The 13,001-nt window shown below is 35.2% G+C and overlaps 1 protein-coding gene across 1 annotated transcript in view; it reads left to right on the forward strand.

Annotated features, from left to right (window-relative positions):
• Positions 1-13,001, forward strand: part of LOC108965002 — a 32,827-nt gene that overhangs the window by 14,947 nt on the left and 4,879 nt on the right. The window contains exon 6 of the mRNA XM_018927130.1: positions 1,099-1,596. Coding sequence (XP_018782675.1) covers positions 1,099-1,569 — 471 coding nt within the window. The 3' untranslated portion in view covers positions 1,570-1,596. The remainder of the gene's footprint in view (positions 1-1,098; positions 1,597-13,001) is intronic.

Here is a 13,001-nt window from a genome sequence, read left to right on the forward strand (position 1 = left end):
AAATAAATAAAAAAAATAAATAAATAAATAATTCGCTTCAACAAATTTAAATTCAAAGTTTTTTTCGTGTCTTCTCAAGTAACCAAACTAACGGTATAAAATAGGCATTCAGTCGGATTGCCTAATTCTAAAACGTTCAGATGCCTCAAAAACTACTCAAACCTGTTGTGGTGTGTTGCCGTGTTATATTCCAAATATTTTTGGATTATTAAATATTAAATTACGTAGTTTTGATCAAAACACTATTTCTTGTAAAACATTAGTAAATGTTCAAAATATATACATATGTATGTATATTATACATAAATAGTAATTGCATCCATAAATTTTCAATGGAGTTCCAAAGTTATGGCGTTATACAAGTATATTTATTTGCCTCGAACAATTCAAAATTTTGGCAATCTGAGTTCGATTTTCGCCTTTTTTATGAGGCTCAAAAATCATCTCCTTGTTAAGAGTACAAAGCAAATTCCTACCCATTTAATTATTTTACTTTTGTTTAACAACTACGGCTAAAACATTTTCTTTTTTTTTACCACTGCCGATTAATAATAAACATTTGTAAGAATAATTAGTATACTGAGACTTCTATTTCTCTGACAATAACTGTATGTACGGATTTTTCCAATAAGAGTATGATTTATTCTGAAAAATCAAGTCGTTTGTCATGACGACGTCGAATATTGACTTTTAAAGCTTGAAGAGAAATTTCACCAGACCAAAACGACACAAAACTGTCAATTTAGATACTGATTGTTCATGAATAATTTCGAACGTTGTTCTTGCGTATACCTAATAAACTTACAGATCATTACAAAACGACACTTAGAATCATATCATCCCTATTGGATAACCCGGTATTTTTATCAAATTTATTACACTTGTATCCATTTGTCCTACCATTTCAAATATTTTAATATTTATGGTATAATATAGTATATTATAGAATGTTTTTTACCAAAAAAAGTTAGTGTCAATCTGTTTTCCATATAGATCATTAAACAATTCCTTTATTGTATTTTTGACTTGTTACTAAGTCAATTTAATCTTTTCGTGATCAGAAAAATATTAAATTTAAAGTATATTTTTCATTTATAGAGCAGCTACTTCGATTGCGATGATTCGGACAGCCTCTCTGAAGTGTCTGACTCAGATGAGTACGATGAGGACACAACGAACGAACTTAACAACTCGGTTGAGCTAGTAATGTATACTAATTGCTACAGTGATAATTCGATGACTGGCAATGGAATATCGACAATACAGCAACGACAACAGCAAAAAGGATCTAGTTGTTTCCAGGAGCGACGACAGCCCAGTTTCACTTGCCCTGATATAAATTGCAATGCAAGAGAATTCGGTGGTGTTGATCAAGATAGTTACAACTTGGTTGCCAGAGGCGGCGATGAAGCTGGTAATGGCATTGAGCGAATAGACATCGTCAATCAAAGTGTACTACCCTCAGAACAGTGCAATGAGCTAGAAAATTGTTCGAGTTTCAATGGGCTTAGTTTAAGAGATGCCAATACTGAGATTCACTTAGACACGGGAAGTGAAAGCCGAGAATAGAAGAACTGTTGTTGAAACGTTGGAGAGGTAAGGGTTAAATTACTTTTTCTAATATTAAGGCCGGAGAAGGGACTCATACATTTGTTTATCTGCTGCAACCATGCATTTCTGATCGTTAACATTCGCTAATCGAGTTGGACATTTAATTTTTATTCATTTCTCGAAATTTTATTTCAAATAAATAACTATAAATAATTTGCATTTTGCTGCTCCAAATAGATTAAAGCTCTTTTTAATAAAAAATTAAAAAAAAATATGAACGTAGCTTCTATTCATAATGACATCTGTAAGTCACCAATGTACAATTTTCATCTCAACACCTTCCTTAAATTGAATATTTATGTTCATTACAAAATGGATATAGAAATTATAGTTCGTTATACAATAAGAAATTAATTGAAAAGTAATACATTTCAGTTATGAGTAAGTATTTTACTAATAATAAGATGAGAATAAATTATTTTAAGCCAAATTCATTTGACAGCTGTTTTGTTTTTGGCGAAGATAATGCTTTTGTAAATAATAAATAATAATATATCGGCCATCATTTTATCGGTGACCATCTTCAATCTTTTCTTTGGTGAATTTTGATTTGATGTCTGCATGCTTCGTTCTACTTGAATATGAGTTATTTTCAGTTATGTGTATAGCGCTCTTGTTATCGCAGAAGACAGATTATAAGGCTACAGTTCGTTGCCTTTTAATAGCCCAGGAAATGGCAGCAAAGAAAAAATACAGCCAGTTGTTGAGCGGCGATCACTTACATCATTTGCCCAGTCCGCGTCGCAAAAACCAACGATTTCATCAGGACTACTCTTATACACTAAGCCCTTGTCAATAGTTTCCTTGAGATAGCGCATGACCCGCTTTACTGCAGTCCAATGTGCCTTTCATGGGTTCGTTCTGTATCGGCTTAACAAGTTGACAGCATATATCAGGGCGTGTGACCTGAGCGGCAAACAGCAGACATCCAATAACTTGCTTATAGTTAACAGTAGCCATTTCCCTATCCTCGTCATTAGTTGGGCACATCCCCGCGGACAACTTTTTGTTAACGTCGAGGGGTTTGCTTACAGGATTGCATTCCTTCATTCCGAAATGACGAATAGAATTTTTTTGTCAGCGACAAGAAAATACACGCATTGGTCGACGTTGCAGCGCTGCAAGCCGAAACTAACTAGCGTTGAATTGAGCTTTATGTTCAAGACACGACTAGATTGCTTCAGACCATATAACGATATTTACAGCTTGCAGACGCGACCGGATCCATCATCAAAGCCACTCGGGTGAGTCATTGAAATCTCTTCTTTAAAGTCGCCATGTAAAAAACACTTACAGCATCCATTTGGTAAGCAGTAAGATTATATTTCAATGCAAGAGCAAGCAAAAGCCGAATTGATGTATATCTCACAACTGGTGCGAATGTCTCGTCATAATCGATGTGCTGCTTCTGGTTGAATCCTTTCACCACAAGCCTTGCTTTACAACGTCCGTCTGCACTTACCTTTCTTTTGAAAACCCATTTCGACGGAATGGCTTTCTTTTCCATAGGCAGTTCCCAAGTGCGTTGATATCATGAGATTCAATTTCTTCACACATTACAGACCTCCAAAGTATATTTTGTTGGCTTGCCATTGGGCAATTGATATTGAACACTTTCGTCTAATTTTTGCATCACATTTCGGAGTATAACAGCATGGAGCAGAAGGGCAAAAAGGTTTCAGTTAGACAGCGAAAATAGTTCTGAAACATTTCTAGAAGGGAAATTTTATAGACGAATTGATCTCGTTGGACCAGTCTAGAGTAAATTCTGTACATTTGGTATCAAGGGAAAAGGGAAGAAGCATCTAAAAAGGAAAATATAGTTGGCACGACAAACAATGGAAGAAGAAGCATAGTGGTGTAGGCAAGTATGGCGTTTGCGTAGGAAACCTTTTTGGAAACATTTAGAGAGTCAGTTATCGATCAGAGTGTATACATTAATATTTTTAACAACAATTGGAATGAAATAGCTGAGAAATTGGAGCTTACAGTTCCAGCATGACAATAATTGAAAACACACAGTCCATAATACAAAGTTTGCTGCATATTGTTAAGAACCAGCTGCGAACATTTTGGTAAAACTGTCCTTAATTACTATGCCAAATATGAGCGCGATCTGTCAACTAGTTTGTTTAAAGCAGCTGCTTAAGTCGGCACTTTCAGTAGTGCGTTGCGATTTTTACAATAGGTAAAAATATCGAATAGCGGGGAATGGAGTCATGTGCAGAAGTTCACGCAAGTGAGGAAAGTTCTCTGATCGCCAATCACTTGGGAGTGGCCAGAAACGATTCTTTTACATAGGAAGGCGAAATATCCCCTACATAGGGTTGTGCGCTGGGTTTGGGACCACCACGTAAGGAAAACCACCCCCAATAAAAGGAAACAACAAGCCTCGGATGAGTGATCCTCCCTTTGATGACGGCCATGGCAAACGAATTAAGGACTATGATTTGAAGGCATGTACCTGGAATGTCCGGGGAATTGGGAAGGTGCCGCTGCCCAGCTGGTTGATGTCCTCGTTTCGGATTCCTGCTGTTGTCCCATATCCTTCGATGTCGCCTCTTGTTCTTAACCAATTTAGATATTTCATCAGAATATAGTTGTCTGCTTCTATGTGTTCGAGAAGTTATAGTATTACAATAGTTGGTTGAGGCTAAGAAGGCGGCTTCGTGTATTTTGTTAGTAAAAATCTCTACTGCATCATCTAAATCCCTAGTTGAATTTATCTCAATTTTGAGATTTACATTGGATTCAAGTCGAAATTGAAAGAGTTTAATATCGGATCTTTTATTTAATATATGCTGTTTCTGAGCATTAAGTAAAGCAGTCAAATTAGAATGAATAATTAAAGCGGAATGGTCTGAAATAAGATCGTAATTATTTGTTATTTCGAATAGGTTAGCGTCAATTCCAGAATAAATAGCAAAATCAATCAAATCAGGGGTATTGCTGAGATCTGTGGGCCAGTCAGTGGTACAACCAGTAGAAAGAACATTTAAATTTGTTTCCATAATACAAACCCCACCATGGATTTTTGGCATTGAAATCACCACCAGCTAGAAATCTACCGTCCAGTTTGTTAAAAAATTAGTAAATGACTGTTTACTTATGTTGAAACACGGAGGTAGATACAGTGCGGTTATAGCAATCCCCCCATTAACGCTTGTGATTTCAACGGACGCAGCTTGAACTGAAGGCAACGATATTGGTTCTAATATCTTATATTTTAAAGTTGACTTAACTATAATTGCAAATTGTTAGTGAAATGAGTTTCTGAGATCATGAGAATATCTATGTTGTTCGTTGCAATAAAATGTTCCACTTCTACTCGTAATCTATGGTTACTAAGTCCATTGGCATTCCATATTGCCATCTTAAGGCTTAATTGCATAATTTTGAAACAAGAGAAGACATCATTGATATTAACGTTGAGTTTGTTTGGAAATTAGCGCTTCTAGCTTCTCGAAATTGCTGTGGCTATGTGCAGCAGTGTTTTGTTGTCCTTTCGTAATTTCTGCGTAAGTAAAGTTGTTATTGTAAACTGGTTGCTCAGTACTTGAGCGAACACCATCTTTAGGTCTAGTATTATTCAGTGTGATTTTACTAGCAGTGTACGCATTTTGATGGAGTACCAGGGTCTTTTTCGCAAAGAGCAGTCTGGTGGTCCAGACTGCACTTAACACATCTGTATGACTTTCTACAGTATCGTTTAGTATGTCCAAATTCTTGACAGCGATGACACTGAACTAAGTCATTAAATTTGCGAGGTTCGATTTTCACTACCGCGCTACATAATTGATTAATGTCAAATACACTTTTGTTGTTTGCCGACGGCTCTAAGTCAGCAAAAAACAGTGACATTGGCATCTTTGTAACTTCACTTTTTGCGTTAACAATGTTTCTCACAATATGACCTTTTTGATATAAGTGAAGTATAATGTCGTCTATGGGTGTGGAATAGTGGATATTTTTTATAACAATTTTATTTTATACAGGTGAAAAATTATATCATTTGAGTCACGTCACAGGTTTTCTATAAGAGTCACTGTTTGCAGGCATGACTCTGGCTTGTCCGACTCAGCCGGACTTGTACGAAAAATTTTCTCTACCAATTAAAGTTGAGAAATTGACTATCATTTTATTTACATCGTTTACTTGTGGTACGAAAATCGGCGGTAGTTTGAAAACACTTCTAGTTGTCTCTGCGTTTTAAAATAATGAGATTTTTATCAATGGCATTGCTATTATCAATTTGTGTGTTACACACATACCGACTGTTAAGACGTCCTCACTAGCCATCAAGTCGGGGTTTTGTTTTTGAGTTTTCGCTTTTTATTACACACGATAATATGTTTACAAAACTGCACGGACAAGAACTCGCACTACCTCAATCGTACGCACTAAGTTTTGTGACCGCACGCACTGAATTCGCGATGAGAACTGACCTAGGGGTGAACAGTTTTTGTTGGATTTCGACAATTTTTGGTCATATTGGCTTAGTCTAAAGTATTATATTATTCGTACGAAGTTTATTTAAGTTTTATGAGAATGTAGCTAAAAATACATTCTTGACACACTCACCTGCTATCTTGAAGCATTCTTCGCAATAACATGAAAATTTATAATTTACTTTTAATATAATATTGCATACATATATTATTCAACATACTATATATTACAAATTGAAATTGGGAAGCGAAGATAATTAGATAATTTATCGAAGTGTTCCGAAATGCAGTTTATTTGGTCTAATTTTTTATGTAGTTTATTCCATATTGTGCTGAAGGTTGTCATACATTTATCGTTTCAATAGTGTTCAATATTGTTAATACTGTGTGGTGAAGTGAATATATATTATATATTTAATATCTTGAAGATAAATCCATTATAGTGTATTACAATTCGCAATTTCCATGGAGTTTCGTTTTCTTAAATGAAAAAAATATAGTCACTAAGCAAAAAGTAACAGAACTTCGTATTAAAGTAAATATAAAATTATGCAAATAAATGTAAATGTATTTCGTAGTGACAAAATGTAAATAAACAATTCGCGTAGGTATCGTAATATATTTATCAACTTTCTAATTTATATCTCATATTTGTAACAAATACTTAACAAATATTTTTCTTTTATTATATATTGTAATACAACGGCGTTCCAAAGTAAACAGGACTTTTACATAGCGCTAGTGGCCTATCTATATGTCGACTAGTGCGTTAGAATCTGCTATCTTTATCGATTGTCCAGTGAGAATTTCAGGACATTTCATCCATTGGAAGTGAAGTTATTGCGTTTTAAGTGTCAGTATGATAGTCTTATCGGTGCGAAAATGAGCTTCGAACAAAGAGCCAACATTAAATTTTGTTTTAAAATTGGTAAAACTTTTACCGAAACGTTTCAACTGATGAAACAAGTTTATGGCGAAGATTGCGTATTCAGTAGCAGAGTGCACGAGTGGTTTCAACGTTTTCAAAGTTGTCGTGAGGACATAAATGACGGTCAACATGTGGGCCAATCAAAATCCGTGATCACCGGAAATTCCATCGAAACTGTGCATGAATTCAACAAAAATCAGCCGACATCATCATTGAAATTCATGGAAATGGAATTGAACATCTCCAAAACATTGATTTATCGCATTCCTCTTCGGAAAAATGCATTTGCCCATGAAAGGAAAGCGTTATGCATACTGGCGGCCATACCGGCCAACGATCTAAAATACTTGTTCCACATGCTTTTGAACCATGCAAAAAGCTATATTGAAGCAGAAGGAGACTGTTTTGAATAAAATAAAGTGATTTTGCCGAAAAAAACCTTTGTTCTGTTTTTTTACGTCTTGTTTACTTTGGAAGGCCCTGTAGATATTTTATAAATAATTCAAGGGTATAAAAAAAAATAACAAAGCTTATGCTTTTTTTTATTTTTATGAGGAAGAAAAATCGAAAACCTTCACCTTTAATATTTCTAAATTCATACCGGCAAGGCTTATGATCAAGTTGTTTAATACTCGACACTACCCGAACTCAACTTTCACTTTCTTAGTTTTACATAATTTTGTTGTACTTCAACAGATCCTAAAAGTTCAAAGTCAAGTTGGTTTACAAGGATTAATCACTTATGTATTCACAGGAATAAATATACATATGTACAAAGGAGTCTTAATGATTTTCAAATATAATTTTAATTTTGTCTTCTGCGCAGATTTCGAAAAACAGCTATGGAATAGCAATATAAGACACCAAAAGAGAATTTGGCGGTAAAGAGGGACAAAAGAGTCCTAGAGTCCATCTGTTAACCCAGTCTTTTTATCCCGTTATATTTATTAATTAATTCTTCATTTGTATACTGAAAACTGAAAGAATCAAATATAATTTTAATTTTTGTTATATGTTAAAATGCCGTGGTTCTAGTTCGATTTCCCCCTATTTTTACACTGTATACTAAGAACATGAGAATTCTCACGTACTAAATTTTGAAATCGGTAGACCGGGTCTCGAGATATGGGATTTCACCAAAAAGTGGTCAATGCCATGACCATCGCCCAATTTTTATACCGGTTCTTATAAAGCCCTTTCATACCACCTCGTAGGTAAATTTTAATGTGTATGGCTTAATTAGTTATTGATTTATTGCGCTTTTAGTAGTTTTGAACAGTGTCGTTATGTGAGGAGTGGGCAGGTTTTATATTCCCATTTCATTCATTTTCATACTCTTGGTAGCAGTTCTTATAGTAATCGAGCTTAGCAAATTTGTTTTTTGTAGCTTTAGTGGTTTAGGAGATATGTACATTAAACATCTTTATAAGTTTTCGGTTAATGTCGTTTTGTGGGTGTGGCAGTGGTCCGATTACGCCCATCTACGAACTCGTACTTCTGTACGTTTTTGATCTAAGAAACCGGCATGTTAAGTCTCATTAAGATATCTAAATTTTGACGGACCGACAGACAGACAGTCACCCCGATTTCAACTTTTCTTTAAATAACCGTGATAGGTGAACACAAACTCTGTAGCAAAAGGTTGCAAGAGTATAAAGATAAGCATTTTCTATTTTAGCAAATTTACCTGAGCGGAGGATTATAGCACTGTACTAATTTTTAATATAGAGATTACTTAGAGCAACACTACTCTATACATCTTCCTTATACCTCATGCATAATATCGCGTTAATTGGGTAAAGAACTTTTCAATTTCTTAAAAAAAAAACTATTACAAAGCCATTCAAGCCAAAAAAACAAAGTTGCTATTAAAAAAGCAATAAAACCTGACCACTACATTTTGTATGTAGGACAATTTTCCACAGTGGCTGACGTTAATTTGAGGGGTGAGTGTGTTTCATATCAAAATAATTTCTCGAAAGGACTGGCATCAAATCGACAAAGCAATTCTAAATGTTTATGAGCTTAAAATGAGTCTCAGAGTACTTACTTCATTCAGGGGTAATGCTTGGCGACACGAAATGCCAACAAAGGATATTGTGTATTTATGTATCTCAGGTCTTGGAAAAGCGGGCGATGCAAGAGGAAAGAAAGGACAGACCACAAAACGTCGCTGAAAATTGATTGTGTGTAAGTGTGTAGTAAATGCTTGAAAAAAGAGCGGAAAAGTAAAGGAAATGGAGCAAACCGCAAATAACGAAAGCGGACGCAGAAGAACACAAAACTCGACACGAGCAAAAACGCAAGTGTTTTACGCAATGTTCGCAATTGTAAAATTATGGAAATACAAACAAAAGTGCCCTTTTAGTGAATAGTCATGAGGCAGTCATCGTGAGCCCCATGAAAGATTACGCGCTCAACAAAGGGTAATGAATTTCACATACTTATTTATGTTTATAAAGGGTGTCAAAAACAACGCAAAATTGGAATTAAATTGAAACAAGTAAGGAAGGACTAAGTTCGGGTGTCACCGAATATTTTATACTCTCGCATCAAATACCGTATTTGTGTAAAGTTTTATTCCGCTATCATCATTGGTTCCTAATGGATATATTATACAGAGAAGGCATCAGATGGAATTCAAAATAGCGTTATATTGGAAGAAGGCGTGGTTGTGAACCGATTTAACCCATATTTCGTACACGTCATCAGGGTGTTAAGGAAATATTATGTACCAAATTTCGTTGAAATCGGTAGAGTAGTTCCTGAGATATGGTTTTTGGTCCATAAGTGGGCGACGCCACGCCCATTTTCAATTCAAAAAAAAATCCTGCWTGCAGCTTCCTTCTGCCATTTCTTCCGTAAAATTTAGCGTTTCTGACGTTTTTTGTTAGTCGGTTAACGCACTTTTGGTGATTTTCAACATAACCTTTGTATGGGAGGTGGGCGTGGTCATTATCCGATTTCTGAACTGTATATGGAAATGCCTGAAGGAAACGACTCTGTAGAGTTTGGTTGACATAGCTATAGTAGTTTCTGAGATATGTACAAAAAACTTAGTAGGGGGCGGGGCCACGCCCACTTTCCCAATGTACAAAAAACTTAGTAGGGGGCGGGGCCACGCCCACTTTCCCAAAACATTATTACTTTAAAATATGCCCCTCCCTAATGCGATCCTTTGTGCCCAATTTCACTTTAATATCTTTATTTATGGCTTAGTTATGACACTTCATAGGTTTTCGGTTTCCGCCATTTTGTGGGCGTGGCAGTGGGCCGATTTTGCCCATTTTCGAACTTAACCTTCTTATGGCTATTAGCCAAGAAATACGTGTACCAAGTTTCATCATGATATCTCAATTTTTACTCAAGTTACAGCTTGCACGGACGGACAGGCAGACATCCGGATTTCAACTCTACTCGTCACCCTGATCACTTTGGTATATATAACCCTATATCTGACTCTTTTAGTTTTAGGACTTACAAACAACCGTTATGTGAACAAAATTATAATACTCTCATTAGCAACTTTATTGCGAGAGTATTAAAAACATAGTATTCAATCTTCCGATTGCAAAACGAAATCTGATGGCTCAAAATCCAAACCAAACAGGAACACGTTGTGAATACATGTGTTTTTGGAATATTGTTAAGTAATTATGACACGTTATTCTATCGTTTAACGCCTCATTTTAACTAAGCCTAATTGTCATCTGTTTTTTTTTAGGGTTGTCAGCACTTTACTACTACTATATGTAGCACATAACCAGCATATGCAAGTGTAGTACTTATATTTGTATATATGTAGGTGCACGCATCTAATGAAAAGTAAAACAAAAGTATTTGCATCCAGCCTGTGATTTTCAAACATATTGCATACCAAAAAAACTCTGTATACTTTTAGTAAGTCTCTTCAGTAAGAAACTGTAGCAAACTGTATACGAAAGTTCGCATGAAAAATAAAACTAAATATTTACAAGCCCCGAATGAATCCCAAGGGAGCGAAAGTAAATCACATTCCACTCGACATTGTCCCCTGCGCGCCGCTTTGGCCGCTGTATGTGATACTACAGCCCCTACATTGCAGCTTCCCACAAAGCGTGCAACGGCAAATGTCAGTGCGTGGTGAATGAGCAACATCATCGCGGCATTAGTTAAATCAAGCTCCATTTCGGTCAGTGGGTTTGAACGGCCTCTGCGACCAGTTGCGGTGCTCTACCATTGCTTTGAAAGCTCGTTTCGTACTCTCGCGTGACTCTGATAAAACTTGCACTTGTATTTTTATGTGTCTCATATATTTCAATTAAAATTGGTTATTTCTACAATGAAGAATTCATCTGATTTTGAAGGTGGATTAGTATTTTTCACCTTAGTGAAAACATCAGCTTGGCAAGAATGTGCTAGGCCTTGAACATTTGGCCTCCAAATCCTTTGCCTAGTCATTCAAAGTTTTCGCTCTGCTGCCGACGTGTGTGCACCTGCCACTTTCATCGCCAACTCTTGCAGATTTGCACTTACGCTTTCATATTTCAGGTTTGTGACAGCATGCACTTGTATGCGTCGAACTTTAAATTGGCTGCAAGCGAAAGAGTTGGCGGGTCACAGTGGTAACTGATAATCAATACAAATTAAAACCTTAAAATATGTAGGTTTTAGTCGTCCGTTAACGCCTCAGAGCCTAACAACTACCCTTTCGAGCAATTTTAATTATAATTTTAACGCATAATTTCCTGAAAAAAATATATTTGAGTGTCTTATGTTCTGTGGGAAATACGTGAAATTGCTGTAATTGTGAAGTTCCTTAACAATAACAACAATTAATTTCGGTAAGGGTATTTCATAAAAAACGATAAGTTTCTTACACGGAAATTAATTTATTTATTACACATTTTTCTAATATTATTCGAACTAGTTTCGAAACTCGAAAGCGAATAAGCTGATCAATACTGGAGTTACTACATCTTAAGTAACATTAAATAATTTTTAGTTTGTAGAGGAACAATACTTCTCCTAGAATTATTAATAAAAACGAAATATTATACTAAAGTTAGAGTTTCGGATTTGGAGAGGTAAGCTTCTATTTTTGATTCTCTCTTGAATAGATAGAAATTAATTAGTAACACTATACATAAGATGATTTTTGCAATGAGCCAAATCCAGATAGCTGAAGTGTATCCAAATTAAATCTACATAATTAATTAATCTTAAATAATTGTTATTTTATTACGGTAAACTAGTCAGTTCTTTGCTAATAATAAAATAATTTAAATGATAATAAATAATTTCTTAAATTTAAAATAATTCTACCATAGAGGCAGTTGAAGACGTGACCAATAATCGGTGGGTTGTAAGAAACTTAAGGAAATTATAGTCTTATTTTTTCGTAATACAAGTACTAATAAAAGTAAGCTAAATAAATATTTGTCATAGGTGTATTTTATTTATGATTTTTTCTTCATGCGTTGTACTGTCACCGAGAAAAGACGGAATAAGTGTCTTCACTAGCAATTGAGTGCCAATATATCACCCACCACGAGACCGCAGCACCAATTGTCGTTTGCTCGCCGAATGCAAATAATCGAAAACGATCTTTTTGGTAGTGCTGAAGTAAAATATTGAAACTGTTAATTTTGAATCACCGAATTGTCACGCATACGTACATTTGTAAAAGACGAAGAAAGTAATCGAAATTCAGATATGGCATTGTTGGCGTGCATGATCTTAAATATGTTTTCTTTAATTGTAATTCTTTAATAATCACCTGTATACGAATGTCCCCTAGTCAAGTCAACAAAATTGAAATATTTACATTTTTTAATGTTCATATTCTTCTGCAATCCTAAATTTGGAAGAATTACGTTATAAGCGAGGATCCAGCTTTCGATTCATGACATATGTGATCATATTTCGCAAATCAGAAAGTTCGCAAATCACCGATTTAGAAAATTAGCACTAACTGAACATCCAGATAAGAAATTTCATTAAATGTTGAATTTTAGAGTACAATAAATTTGTAA

The sequence above is a fragment of the Bactrocera latifrons genome, unplaced genomic scaffold (assembly GCF_001853355.1).
Source record: "Bactrocera latifrons isolate USDA-ARS-PBARC rearing strain unplaced genomic scaffold, ASM185335v1 scaffold_131, whole genome shotgun sequence".
Taxonomy (NCBI): Eukaryota; Metazoa; Arthropoda; class Insecta; order Diptera; family Tephritidae; genus Bactrocera; species Bactrocera latifrons.